General features: G+C 43.9%; 1 protein-coding gene across 1 annotated transcript; it reads left to right on the top strand.

The window, feature by feature from the left end:
- Nucleotides 1-13,376: 13,376 nt before the first annotated feature.
- LOC147985246 (uncharacterized) lies at nucleotides 13,377-14,072 on the top strand. The gene has a single exon (XM_087541478.1). The coding sequence runs from the start codon at nucleotides 13,377-13,379 to the stop codon at nucleotides 14,070-14,072; it is 696 nt and encodes a 231-aa protein (XP_087397604.1).
- Nucleotides 14,073-14,661: the final 589 nt, after the last annotated feature.

The raw sequence follows: 14,661 nt of genomic DNA, 5'->3' as shown, positions 1-14,661 counted from the left end.
ACACGCTTGCGAAGAATAAGCATGTCATTGGCATCGAGAATGTCAAATTCCTCAAGGATCACCTATGCGGAGCTTGTGAAGCTGGGAAGATGACCAAGGCCAAGCATCCAGCGAAGCTATCATGACCACCACTCGCCCATTTGAATTGCTTCACATGGATCTCTTTGGTCCTAATCATTATTTTGCTATCTCAAATGAAGCATCTCAATATGGCTTCGTTATTGTTGATGATTATTCTCGTTACACATGGGTACACCTTGTTACTTACAAACATGAAGTGCAGGAAGTCTTCAAACGATTTTCCTCGAGGGCTTAAACCAACTTTGGTGCGAAGATCAAGCACATCAGAAGTGACAATGGCACTGAGTTCAAGAATTCTGGTCTCGATGACTATCTTGATGAACTTGGTATCACTCATGAGTTATCTGCTCCTTACACTCCTCAGCAGAATGGCATCGTGGAGCACAAGAACAGGACTCTTGCTGAGATGGCTCGCACTATGCTTGATGAATACAAAACGCCTTGTCATTTCTGGACTGAGGCAATTGATACTACATGCCACATCATCAATGGAGTATATCTTCACAAATTCTTCAAAAAGACTGCCTATGAACTCCTCACTGATAAGAAACCCAATGTAAGTTATTTCAAAGTCTTCGGTGCTAAATGTTGGATTAGAGATCCTCATCACAACTCAAAATTTGCAGCGAAAGCACATGAAGGTTTTATGCTTGGAAAGGACTCGCACACCTACAGAGTCTTCAACAACGTTCTTCACAAAGTTGTTGAAACTGTAGATGTGCGGTTCGATGAAACTAATGGCTCGCAAAGAGAGCACCTACCTACTGTGATAGATGAACCATCACCTAAGGAAACTATCAAGTTCAAGGCTACTGAGGATGTCATTCCTATTGAAGAATCTGCTGAAGAATTCATTCCAGAACATGAAGAACGTCGAGCTAATGCACCTGAAGAAAATGCTGAAGAAAATGGTGCTGAAGAAAACACTGATCAAACACTTCAACGACAACCAGCTCATCCTCGCATTGCAAAAGTAGTGCAAATTGAAAAGATCATCAATGACATCAAAGCGCCAGGTCCTCTCACACGCTCAAAAGCTTCACATTTGTCTAACTTTTGTGAGCAGTATGCTTTTGTCTCTATTACAGAGCCCACTAAGGTAGATGAAGCATTTCTGGAGCCTGAGTGGATTCAGGCCATGCAAGAAGAATTACATCAGTTCGAGCTCAACAATGTTTGGGAACTGGTCAAACGTCCAGATCCTCGCAAGCACAATATCATCGGCACAAAGTGGATCTACCGCAACAAGCAAGATGAAAATGGCCTTGTGGTGAGGAATAAGGCACGGCTTGTAGCTCAAGGCTACACACAGGTTGAAGGAATTGATTTCGATGAGACTTTTGCACCTGTTGCTAGACTTGAGGCTATTCGCATATTACTTGCTTATGCTAACCATCATGATATCACTCTATATCAAATGGATGTGAAAAGTGCATTCCTCAATGGTAAGCTTGAGGAAGAAGTATATGTTGCTCAACCCCAGGTTTTGAAGATCCAAAGAATCCTGACAAAGTCTTCAGACTCAACAAGGCCCTCTATGGCCTCAAGAAGGCCCCACGGGCTTGGTATGATACTTTGAAGGAACTCTTCATGAAGAAAGGCTTCAAACCCGGTTCACTCGACCCTACTCTTTTCACTAAATCTTATGATGGTGAATTGTTTGTGTGCCAAGTATATGTTGATGATATTATCTTTGGCTGTACTGACCAACGTTATAGTGATGAATTTGCCTATATGATGAGTGAAGAATATGAAATGTCCAGGAGAAATTCTTCTTAGGTCTTCAAATTTGTCAACGACACAATGGCATATTCATATCTCAGGAGAAATACCTCAAGGATGTACTGAGGAAATTCGGCATGCAAGATTGCAAAGGCGTCAAAATTCCTATGCCCGCAAATGGCCATCTGTGCACTGATGAAAATGGCATTGACTTCGATCATAAGGTATACCGCTCCATGATAGGTTCCTTATTATACTTATGTGCATCTAGGCCAGATATAATGCGTAGTGTTTGCATGTGTGCCCGATTTCAAGCTGCAACGAAGGAATCACACCATAAGGCTGTGAAGCATATTCTTAGATATCTAGCTCACACACCAACACTTGGATTATGGTACCCCAAGGGCTCGGCTTTTGATCTTGTTGGATATTCTGACTCTGACTATGCTGGTGATCGTGTGGATCACAAGTCAACATCTGGTACATGTCATTTCCTCGGACGATCCTTGGTCTGTTGGTCCTCGAAGAAACAGAACTGTGTATCACTATCTACTGCTGAAGCTGAGTACATTGCCGCTGGTTCTTGCTGTGCCCAATTTCTATGGATGAAGCAAACTCTCAAGGACTACGGCGTCAACATGAAGAATGTACCTCTCTTCTGTGACAATGAGAGTGCCATCAAGATTGCTCACAACCCAGTTCAGCACTCGAAGACAAAGCACATTCAGATTCGTCATCATTTTCTTCGTGAGCATGTGTTGAAGGGCGACATTTCTATTGAGCATGTGAAGACTCAAGAACAGCTAGCCGATATCTTCACAAAGCCCTTGGATGAGAAGAGATTTAGCAAATTGCGGTGTGAGCTAAATATCCTAGAGTCTTCGAATGTTCTGTGAAAAGGACACTCATCCTAACACTTATGCAAAATTGATGACTTAGATGTGCAACACATGAAGAAACGTTTTACTTCAATCAATGAAGAATAACACTCTTAGTGTGAAGAAATTAACGAAGAATTTGATTCTCAGAACCCTATGATAATTGTACGCGGTGTCTGAAATCATCATTCTTATACGGTGGGTCACGCCACCACCAAAAGTTGAAATTCCTCAAATTATTCATATTCTTCAACTTTGCATAGTCTTCACTGGTTACGTCATTTTTCTTCATTGGCTATATATATATACATAAGTTTATGTCCTCTACAGCATTCACTTATTGCTATTTCTTCAAGTTGGTTTTCTGCTAAGTGAATGTGATCAGACCCTTCCCCTCTATGCTTTACTCAACCCAATCTGTTCACAAACTCTTCATGTGCGTTCTATTTGAAACTCGTTCAAAATCTTCACTGTGTCCTTGTCAGCTGAAGAAATTGCGAACGGAACTTTAAAATCTATCTTATCTAAATTTTCGGCTTTGCCGCTCAAACCGTTCCGCATCCCACGATACACTTATCCACTCACCCACGATCTAACACGATCTCCACCTCTCACTATGTGGGTGACACATGTCATGCGAATGAGAAGGGTCAGGGGCACGTTCGTCCAATTTTTTGGGCGAGCAGTTTTTCACCGTGGCTATAAATACCCCTCCTTCCCTTCCTCACTTCTTTTACTCCGCTCGACCTCTCTCTCCAGCTCGAGCTTCTCAAACCCTAGCGCCGCCGCTACTTCATCGCCGCCGGTGAGGAAGAGCTTCACTACCTCGACCTCGTCGCTGACGTACTCGCGCCGACCGTGGACATCTTCACTCCACCGCCGCCATAGCCGTCTTCCTCCGCCAAGTTAGGGCGTGGAAGATCTGCACAGACGAACTTCACATCTCCTCACTCTAGTTCGTCGTGTTCTTCGTCCAGGGTAAATAAAAGTTACTTTTACTGCCCTCATTGATACGAATGATTATCTACAAAATCTTCAAAAGTGTTTTTCTTCATATCTTCACACACTGAACACCTCACAAAGTCATCTGTTCTTGATTTGTTTCTCTAAGCATCATTTTTCTTCAAGATTCCTCAATTGTGTGGATCTTCGATCTATATAACTCTGGAACTTAAGACAAAGAACGCTTAGTGAAAATCTTCAAGACTCATCTGGTCAAATTCCTCAAACTTGTTCTTTTTGAAAAACCTTCTGAGAACGCATATGACCTCTCCAAATTCCTCACAACTATACTCTGTTCACAGGTACACATGTCAGCTGCTGAATCACTAGGTTCTCATCAACTTAACTCATTTGCAGCGTTCCTCGAAGAAAAGTTGCATACTTCTTCAGAGAATTCAATTGTTCAAATTCCTCAACTGAAGAAAATGGCTGATGGTAAAATGCCATAGAAGGGAGGAAAGAGGCCTGAGGTAAATACAGCGTTTGAAATCCCTGATGACATATATGCTGGGTACTGCACACCTCCTGAGGAAACCAAGAATGAGCGCAAAGTGTGCATTCAAAAGATAGAGAGGAGATGGGCAAGAGAATGGAGGGAGTACAGTTATGTCACTCCTAAGTACATAAAGAAATTCACACTCAATCCTCCTTGCCCAAGAGCACCACTGGCACCTGGCCAAATTGCTGATCCCACCAGCCTCAAGAGAGGTGAGGACTATCCTGATGAATGGGCCAAGCGCCAAGGCAAGTTGGCTAAGCAAGCCAGAGAAGTAGTGAGGAAATTTAATGAAGACTCTGTTGCTGCTGCTGCTGCCTCTGCTGAGGTCCTTGCTGTCAAGACAAAGAAGGCTATGTCAAAGAAGCATGCGCACAAGCCAAGTGCTTCCTCAGCAATGCCCTCACGGCCAGAATCATCAAAGCCCTCACGGCCAATTCCTCATGCTGCTCCTATTCCTCCAAAGTCCTCAGCTCCTCCGCCAAAGCCTTCAGCTGTTCCGACCAAATCCTCAGCACCTGTGCATCTCACTTCATGCCAAAGGACTGCCGGCATCTCCATTGCCTCAGGTGTCTCAGCTAGTTCCTCAGCTGCACCAAGTTCCTCAGCTGGCCCCTCACTGCTGAAGACAAAGGCCACTGCTGGACGAGGTCCACGCCCAAGTCCTCAAAAGAAGCAAGTCGCTTTCCAAGTGTCGTCTGATGAAGACGAAGCTGATGATGATGAACTTGCAGAAATCATCAGAGACAGGCAAGTCAGGGCCGCTAGAGCCAAAGGATCAGAGGTGCCACTGCTTTTGGATCCCAAGCTGATCCTCGACTACATTGATGATTGGCACAAGGACCCCAACACTCCCTTGCCTGACTTCAAGCTGACTCCTGGCCAAAGTCACATGCTGACCCACTTCATTCCAGAAGAAAAGTGGAAATTTGAGAAGGCCAGGCAGATCAAGAAAGCGCAGTACAAGAAGGAGAACTTTCTGAAGAACAACATTGTCACTATGACAACTGATGAACTTGTAAAAATTCAATCTGAAATCAAAACCCTCAACGATGAATTCAAAGCCTACTATGCTGATTGGCAAGGAGCCAAAGTTAGATTTGTAAAGATAACTGAACAGTTCACTTCAAATGTTGCTGCCCCAATGCAACAGGAAATTCCTCAGGCTGAAGCATCTGCTCAGCCTACTGAAGAAAATGCCAGCACCGCTGATGAGAATCAGGCTGCTGAAGAAAATGTGAGTTCCAGGGCTGATGACTGCATTCCAGCCACTGAAGAAATTGCCAGGGCACCCACTAGTGGTCCGCCTGAAGAAACTGAAGAACTTAGGGCAACTGCATCAGTTGTGCCTGAAGAAAATCAACCAGATTCCTCAGCTGCTCCTACACCAACTTCAACTCCAATCCTTCCATCTGCATCAGATGTGAAGAAGACCAAGGCTGCAGAGCGTGCTGCAGTGAAGAAAAGGAAAGCATCAGCTGCTTCAGATTCTTCAGCTCCGAAGAAAATGAAGCCTATGACAAGTTCATTTGCACATCCGATTGATGCTGTTCCCATCTCAACCAGGCCATCAAAGGACCTTGTTCCTTTTGATGAAGAATATGTGATCCCCAACGGATCTGATGAAGCAACTCATTTTGCTACTTTGTCTGAACCATTGGATGAAGAAATTGAAGTGGATGCGATCCCTTCAACACCTATCATCTCCTCGCCTATGCCTCAGTTCACAGCTGAAGAGGCTGGCATTGAAGAAATGGAAGATGAAGATGTGGACATTGGTTGCTCCGCACCCGTAATCAGTGATGAATTCTGGGAAAGTCAGCATCCAAACTCTCCAATGTTCACCCCTCTACAGCAAATTCCTCAGTCCCCCACATAAACTGTTCACATGGGCTCTGAAGAAACTCATCCCACTGCATCTGTCCATGAGGAAATTCCAGCCACTAGCGCTGAAGAAACTACTGCTGCTGAACAACCAATGACGCAGACTGCCACTGAGGAGGAACCAGAAATTCCTCAGCCTGAAGAACCTGCGATTGAGATTCCTGAGGTCGTGATGCAACTCACTGACACTCCTCTGCCGAAGCCAAAGGATCCATTCTCACGCAAGCAAAAGTTCAATGCTGATGATTTCTTTTGCGAGCACGTATTCTTCAAAGATTACAACCCATATGACTCTGCTCGCATTAGGAAGAGGCGTTTCTGGACTGCTAGTCAAGCCAATTTCTATTCCTCGGTGTTGTTCAACAAGGAGAAGATTTTCTACCATGAGCATATTCCTCACATGGATATGGAATCTCTGCCGTGCTTTGCACCAATCCTCAGTGTTCTTCACGATGCTGGACTACTCAACTTCTGCTCTGACATCTGCGATTGGAATGAAGAACTGATTCTTCAATTTTATGCAATGCTGCACATCACCGGAGATGCTAAAGATGTGAATTCATGGGTGCTGGACTGGATGTCTGAAAACACTCACTATACTGCACCAGCCTCTGAATTGCTTCGTGCTCTACCACTCAGTCCTCCCCTTCAAGAAGCTCGCTGCATCTATAGTGAACCTGAGCTCACACATAATTACATGCAAGTGCTGATGAAACCTTCGAAGCTAGGTCAAGCACCAAGAACCAAATTCCCCGTGAAGGAATTGTTGTACGTGCCCAGAACTGTTTATCGTATTCTTACGAGGACAATCAGTCCTATCAAAGGTCACGACTCATCTGATGAGGAAATTGCTGGCATCATGAAGAATCTGGTATTCAACATCGTTCATGGCATTCCTGTCAATTATCACGATTTCTTCATGAGGACTATGGCCAATGTTGCACTGTCTCCATTTGAGCTGAAGCCTTATGCACCTTGGATCATGAGATTCCTCAGGACAAGGTCTTCACTCAACTACAAAGCTGATTTCCAGAATCATCTCAGCTACTTGCCCCCAATTGAAGTCCTCAAGCAGACATATTTCTCAGTTGATGGAAAGGGCAAGGCACCAGCTATAATTGATGAAGGCATTCGTCCATTGGATGGCCAGTTTCGCAAAGCTGCATCTTATTTCACCAATGATGACTCTGCCACACATGACTCTGCCAATGCTCCCAAGTCCACTCCTCAAGCCACTGCTCCGCGCGTGATGACAGGCCGTGAACTTCTGCTTAGTCTTCACCAGAAGGTGGATCGAAATCACAAATGGGTTAAGCGTCAGTTTGGTTCACTTCTTCACAACATGACTGCCACACACAATGCAGTGAAGAAAAACCACTACTACCTCCATCAAGTCTTCGGTCGCACCTGGGCAATCCTTTCACATCTGTATGGTGAATAAGATCTGAAGAACATGGGTCTTAATGAAGATTTTGACTGGTCTGCACCTCCACCAAAGAAATTCAAGAAGGTCAAGGTTCCTTCTCTGGTGTCCAGCTCATATTCTTCATCGCGCGACACTGATGAACATGAAGATTTGAACGACACTGCGGCAGGCCCTACATCAACCAATGACCCCAACAACGCTGGCGCTCCTTCATTAACATGATTATCTTCAGGGGCGTTAGTCCTCATTTTCGATCCTTTTGGTCATTCGGTGACAAAGGGGGAGAAATATGAGTTAGTCTTCAAGCGGGTCTACTATATGGGCGTTTTTTTTTGCTAAGTTACAACTCTCGTTCTTCTGAAACTTTATTGGATCGAGTTGTAATCTTAAACCCGATGGTGCTCTGATACTTTTGATGCACTATGCTCTGATACTCTTGATGCACTATTCTGCATGTTTATTCCTCGTTAATATTATTGCACGCATGCTGAATTTGATCAGGCACCATATTTCATCATGCATTTCAAATTCTTCATATTATATGTTAAATGTGTGTGTGAATTACAAGATATAGGGGGAGATCTCGATGATTCAACTCTTCAAGTGTGCATTGCTTCAAAAGCAAATTCCTCACTATGCACATCTTTAGGGGGAGTTCTTCTATATCTTGCAATCAAATTCCTCAATATCAGTATTTACACTTCATATGTTTATCCCCGTTGAAAACTTAACCTATATTGTCATCAATCACCAAAAAGGGGGAGATTGTAAGTGCATCTAGTGCCCCTTAGTGATTTTGGTGTATTGAAGACTTATAGGTTAAGGGACTAATGCGTGTGTGAGTGTACACAGGTCTATAAGTCTATGAGGAGTTTGATATTTACAGGAAAAGTCGACCCCTAAAAATGAATATCTTCGACTGAAGATTTTGGTATTTCTGAAGACTTTCATGAAGACTTTGAAAGTGAAGAAATTGGTGTGTCCATGAAGACTTGATATTCATGCGAGAAATATGAAGCTTGAAGACTTTCATGTTCATAGTTTTGTTTTTCTCTTTCTTGAGTCATAGGAAACACCGTACTGTTAAAGGGGGTCGAGGAAATACTAAGGAAAATTTTCCATGTGATGCTCAACTCAAAATCCTACACCTACCAATCCCTTCGAGTGAAGCCATTGGAAATCTCATACAGTTCAGTCAATTTCTTCAGTGATAGAGACGAAGTTCTTCTGGTCTCTGAGGAATTTGTCCTGACTGAGTAGTTAGGAATTCGCCAGTGCGGATTGCCTACACAGTGAGGAACATGATAGCCCTGAGAATTTTGCTACTCAAAATTCCGACCGTTGCTGTGCTATGCGCCAGCTGTTCCAAAATATCTATCCACCTAACGGTCATATCATTGAAGGGCATTTATGTCTTATCATGTCGGGCTGCTCCCTAGGCTATAAATAGCCGCCCCCTACAACCACTAGCTGGTTGGCTGCTCCGAGAGAAACTGACACTTGTCATTTGAGAGCAACCGATCCTCCGAGGACTTTGAGCGAAAATCATCAAGTGAGGCAAAACTAAAAACCAAAAACCCAAACACCTACAAACCCCAAGTGATTGAGCATCACTGAAGAGATTGATCCTGAGTGGATCCGATGCTTGTTACCTTTGAAGACTGTGCTTCTTCCAGACAGTTAGGCATCATGGTCTAGAGCATCCAAGAGGAATTGTGGATCGCCGAGTGACCAAGTTTGTGAAGGTTTGGAAGTCGCCTGAAGACTTACCACGAGTGATTGGACGAGGTCTGTGTGACCTTAGTTCAAGGAGAATACGGTGAGGACTGGGTGTCTTGGACTAAGTGTCCTTGACTGGGTGTCCGAGACTGGGTGTCCGAGACTGTGTGTCCTCGAGTTTAAATACTCAGCCGCTCCAACCAGACGTATAACTGAGACAGCAGTTGGAACTGGTCTACCAAATCATTGTCTTCACCGAGCTTACTGGTTCTATTTCCTCAACTCTTTCATTTCCTCATAACTGTGATGTATGTTTGTTCATATCTGTGTTTGAAGACTTTGACTGAAGACTTTCTCAATTTCCTCAGTTCAATTTCTTCAGTCTGTTTGTCTTCATCCTGTGTTATCATGTGATTACGCTTCCTGTACTCTGTGCCTGTCTTCATTTCATCATGATGACTATGCTTGTATTCTGTTGTGTTTACTTTTGAGTACTTATTCCGCTGCTAGTAGTTCTTCGCTAAGGAATTTCCTCACCAGCAAATTCCTCAGTGAAGAATTTCTTAAAAATCGCCTATTCACCCCCCCTCTAGTCGATATAACGCACTTTCATGTACGGGAAACCAACTTCAGCTAGCTAATGTGGCAAATCAAGGTAACGCATACGAAAAAGAAACTTACTGTTGTGGACATGAAATTAAACTTGCAAGGATGGCAAAAGACTCACGAGTTATATCGGAAAAATGTAGGACCTTCATGCAGCACGTGGCATCAGGCGGCAACCATGTACCTGCCATCAACGTCGTACACAGGTGAGTGCATGAAATTGAAGTTGTGGACAGTGAGTTTTGAGAAAGGAACATATCTGACAGCTGCAGTTGCCATGCCTGGACAGCTTCAGTTGCCATGGCTGGACAAACTGCAGTTGCCATGCCCGGACAACTTCAGTTGCCATTTATAATCAAAATGTGACTGCAATGTCTAAACAATTGTGGATGACAAGTGTGAACAAATCTGTGTGGCATGGTTGGACCACTACATGTGCCATGTTGAACAAACTACAGTTGCCATGCAATGACCAACTGCTACCATGATCGCAGGTTGTTACGGTGGAACCACATCGGCAAACGTCGCATGGCAAGCTTCACAGTTGAAGGAAAGCACTATTGCAGATAGAGCACATCAAATTGGAATGACAGACCACACAAGATCGGCACATGCGACACAACAAGGTAAGAAAAAAGTGAAAACAGAAAACAGTACTGCATTTGCTTTTGTGGGGAATAGCATGTGAAGAAAATTAGATTTGTAACGGTGGTGGTGGAAAAAACAAACAAAAAATGCTACCAAGTGGTCGTGTGCAAAGAGTCGTATATTGTCTTCGGGATTTGCCAATTGCTATAAGAGTGTGTGCAACATTCATGATTGTTCACATTTGCGTATTGAGCTCAAGCCTGGAATACAAGTTTTGATGCTAGAGTATACTAGTTGCCATGTGTTGGCAACAGTAGTTGCCATGTATGTTGGACTGTATCTGCCATTACTATATGCTGCAAGTTCTGATGTTGAAAGATGCTGGTTGCCATGTGTTGGCAACAGTAGTTGCCATGTGTGTTGGACTATATCTTCCATTGCTATATGCTACAAGTTCTGATGCTAAAAGACGCTGGTTGCCATGTGTTGGCAATGGTAGTTGCCATGTGGTTGGACTGTAGCTGCCATTACTGGATAATTACAGTTGCCATGCATGGCCATATGCAGATTCACGGCTTGCTGTGTAAATGATGTCATGCAAAATCACATGCGATTGTTGTACTCCGTTACGATAAACATGACATTCAAGCAAAATCTTACGCTTGTACCTGATTTTTTATTGCAGGACCTTCAACTACAATTAGCAGCGGCGCGGGGACATCTACTGCGGGGAGCTCTGATCGCACGGAAGACGCGTTCCACCAGCCAGCCAACACTCATGCCACAAACAATGCCGAGTCAGTGTCGGAAATGGCAATCGTGCCAGCAATACCGACAAGCACACCTGTGCACACTAGCACAAGCAACACTCAAGCAGATGAAACAGCCGCCGATGATGAAACCGATGACAAAGCACAAGGGGATGAAGATGGTAGGCAATCAGAAATCATGGTACCCCAGCCACCGTATCTTGGGTAGAGATTTGATTCGTTTGAAGATGCAAAGGAATTCTACCAGACATATGCAAAGTTCCATGGGTTTGCGGTCAACAGCGAATACCATAGGAAAATTAAAAAAACTAACGAGTACAGCAGAGGTGAGATGAGGTGCTACAAGGCACGAAGAAACAAGAAGGGCAAAGGTGATACGCCTATCGTTCCGGAACGAAAGAGAGGTATCATTGTCAAGACGGAATGCCCTGTCCGGTGTAAGCTGAATGTAGATGGAGCACAGTGGGTGGTCACTAAATATTTTGACGAGCACAACCACGAGCTAATAAAGAAGTTTGACCTGGTAAAATTTCTAACCTCCCACAGAGGATTCACCCCCTCGAGAAGAAATTCATAAAGCTGCTATATGATTGTAACATCAGTCCATCAAGAATGGTGCAGATACTCTCCCTCATCCACAGCAAAAAGGGGTCTCTGAGTAGCATGCCCTACCTACCAGCAGATGTCACAAACCTAAAGGCAAAGTACCATAGAGAAAGCAAGTTGGCTGACATAGAAGCCACGATAGCCTACTTCGATGAGAAAGCGAAAGAAGATCAAGATTTCTTCTACAGGATAAGATTGGACGATGAGGACCGTGTCAGGAACATGTATTGGGTGGATGGTGCTGCAAGAAGAGCCTACAAACATTTCCGAGACTGCATTTCATTCGATGCGACATATCTCACTAATATGTACAAGATGCCATGCACTCCATTCATAGGAATAAATAACCACAATAAGTCATTGCAGTTTGGATGCGGGCTCATTCGGAACGAAGACACAGATGGGTACACTTGGCTGTTCAAGACCTTCTTGGAGTGCATGGGTGGACTTGCTCCGATGAACATAATAACAGACCAGGATTTTAGCATGCATGCAGGCATAGAGGAGGTCTTTCCGTTGGCAGTGCACAGGCACTGCAGGTGGCACATTATAAAGAAGGCTGGGGAGACGCTAGGATCGTTCTTTGCTGACCGTCCAGAGCTGCACAAGGCATTCGAGCTGTGTGTGGACCACAGCTTGACGGTGGAGGAGTTTGAAAGGAGCTAGATGGGTATGATTGAAACATATCAAGTCCAAGACCACGAGACGCTTGCTAGCTTGTGGGATAAGCGAATGTACTGGGTGCCGGCCTACTTCATGCAGTGCTTCTTCCCGTTTCTGCAGACTAAACAATGCAGTGAGGGGTTCAATGCTGTTTTGAAGTGGTACGTGAGCCCTGGCAACTCATTGCTGCAGTTTGCCAAGCAATACACCGCTTTGCAACAAAAAATACTAGGATCTGAGCTACAGCAGGAAGCAAGCACTGCACTCAAGCAGCCAAAATTGCTAACGTATTTACCGATGGAGAGGCAGATGAGCAAGATACACCAACAGGATTTTTAACAAGTAAGTCAGTCGTGCTACAATCTTATTTGCACAAGCATGAAGGTAGTAGGTGCCATGTAGAATGCAATGCGGTTGAAGTGCTTATTAAAAAATGATGATTTTGTTGAAAAGTATCCATTAGGTACAGAGTGACCATGATATGTAGTTGCCATGCTTAATGAACTACAGTTTGCCAAGTTTACTCAACTGCAGTTACCATGTTTGCTCAACTGCAGTTGCCATGTTTGATGAACTGCAGTTGCCATGTTTAATGAACTGCAGTTGCCATGTTTAATGAACTATAATTCCACTGGCCATGATGGCATGGAATGCAAATGCCAAAATGAAGTTGTTATGTAGTTGCCATATTTAGATGAACTGCAGTTGTCATGTTTAATTAACTGCAGTTGCCATGTTTAATGAACTGTAGTTGCCATGTTTGAACGAATTGTAATTCCATTGGCCACAACAACAAAAGGTGCTATAAAAAATTTCACACAAGAGTTTAACAAAACCACACAAAACTTGCAGATTCCAGGAAGAAGTAAAGCGTGCCAGCATGTACACGGCTTTCCCGATGGACGAACATACGTTCAAGGTGTTCTATCCTGGGCATGTCGGATTCAGAACCTGAAGACCCGGACAAGGGAAGGAACTACTTTGTGAAGGCATTGATAAGCGAAGGCGAATACTACTGCCAATGCTGCAAATTCGAACGGGACGGTATTGTGTGCTGTCACATTCTAAAAGTAATGGACATGAACGCGGTGACACAAATGCCCCGCCATTTCATAAGGCGGCGATGGACTTGGTACGCTGACGATGCATTGGCGCCACAAACATCAAACGCAGTTTTGGCCGTGCATGACGAGAGACCAGAGTCAACCATGGAAGCCGTGAGGCACGTTGTGTTGATAAAGAACTATGTTGAACTAATTGATGAAGCGTGCAAGAGTGATGAGACAGCAAGGGTCACAGAAAAACACAGGAAGTCCCTCAAAAGAGAGCTTGATGAGATCAAGAAGAGGAAAGCTGAGGAAGCCTTACACAGGTTCCCCCGCACATCAAGTGTGCCTTCGTCCACGGGGCCATCATCTGAAAACTCGGAGGTAGGATCTGGAACAGCAAGCACACAAACACAGGTTAGGAACCCGCCCCATTCCATCACAAAAGGGCGTCCAAAAGAGATAAGATACAAATCGGGATTGGAGATTCAAGCAAAACACAAGAAACCAAAGAAAGGGACGGCAATCAGTAAACAACATTGGAGCACTGTGACTTGGTCCATGGTGACATTTTTTGTAATCTAGATGTTCTAAATTTTGTAAAAATTGGAGAATGAATCTTCAAGGGCATCAGAATTTGAAGTAAAAATGCCATGAAGGAATAGCTGCAGTTGCCACGTGTATGGCACTGAATTTGCCATGTTACTTGAACTTATTCTGCCATGCAATTTCTACTGAATCTGCTATACCATTTCTACTGAATCTGCCATGTTAGTTGTATTGAACATGCCATGTTAGTTGTACTGGATCTTCATCGCGTAGATTTCCATGTTCAGTCAGCGCATTTTAGTCACACATATTGTATTGTGGTGCAAACTATGGGAAACAAGCTGAAACGGTCTCGTGCAACAACCACACGGGTTATGGCTGCGTGATCAAACTACCATGCTAGCCGATACAGTTAGCAGTGCAAAAAACCAAAAAGCCAAACAAGAAAGAACGATAACTTTCACTAACCATGACTGATCAACTACATTTGCCATGTTTTCAGACATCAAGGACGCATTCAAAACACCATACTGGTACTACCAACCCACAAGTGCATAATAATACTGAAAACACATAAACGTATCTGCTATCACACCTAAGTAGGTTCACATCCACACATATATTA

The sequence above is a fragment of the Triticum urartu genome, chromosome 2A, assembly GCF_056163025.1.
Source record: "Triticum urartu cultivar PI428250 chromosome 2A, HENAU_Tu73, whole genome shotgun sequence".
In the NCBI taxonomy this organism is placed as follows: Eukaryota; Viridiplantae; Streptophyta; class Magnoliopsida; order Poales; family Poaceae; genus Triticum; species Triticum urartu.
The sequence above is the reverse complement of the archived record's forward strand: the minus strand, read 5'-3'. Positions and strand labels throughout refer to the sequence as shown.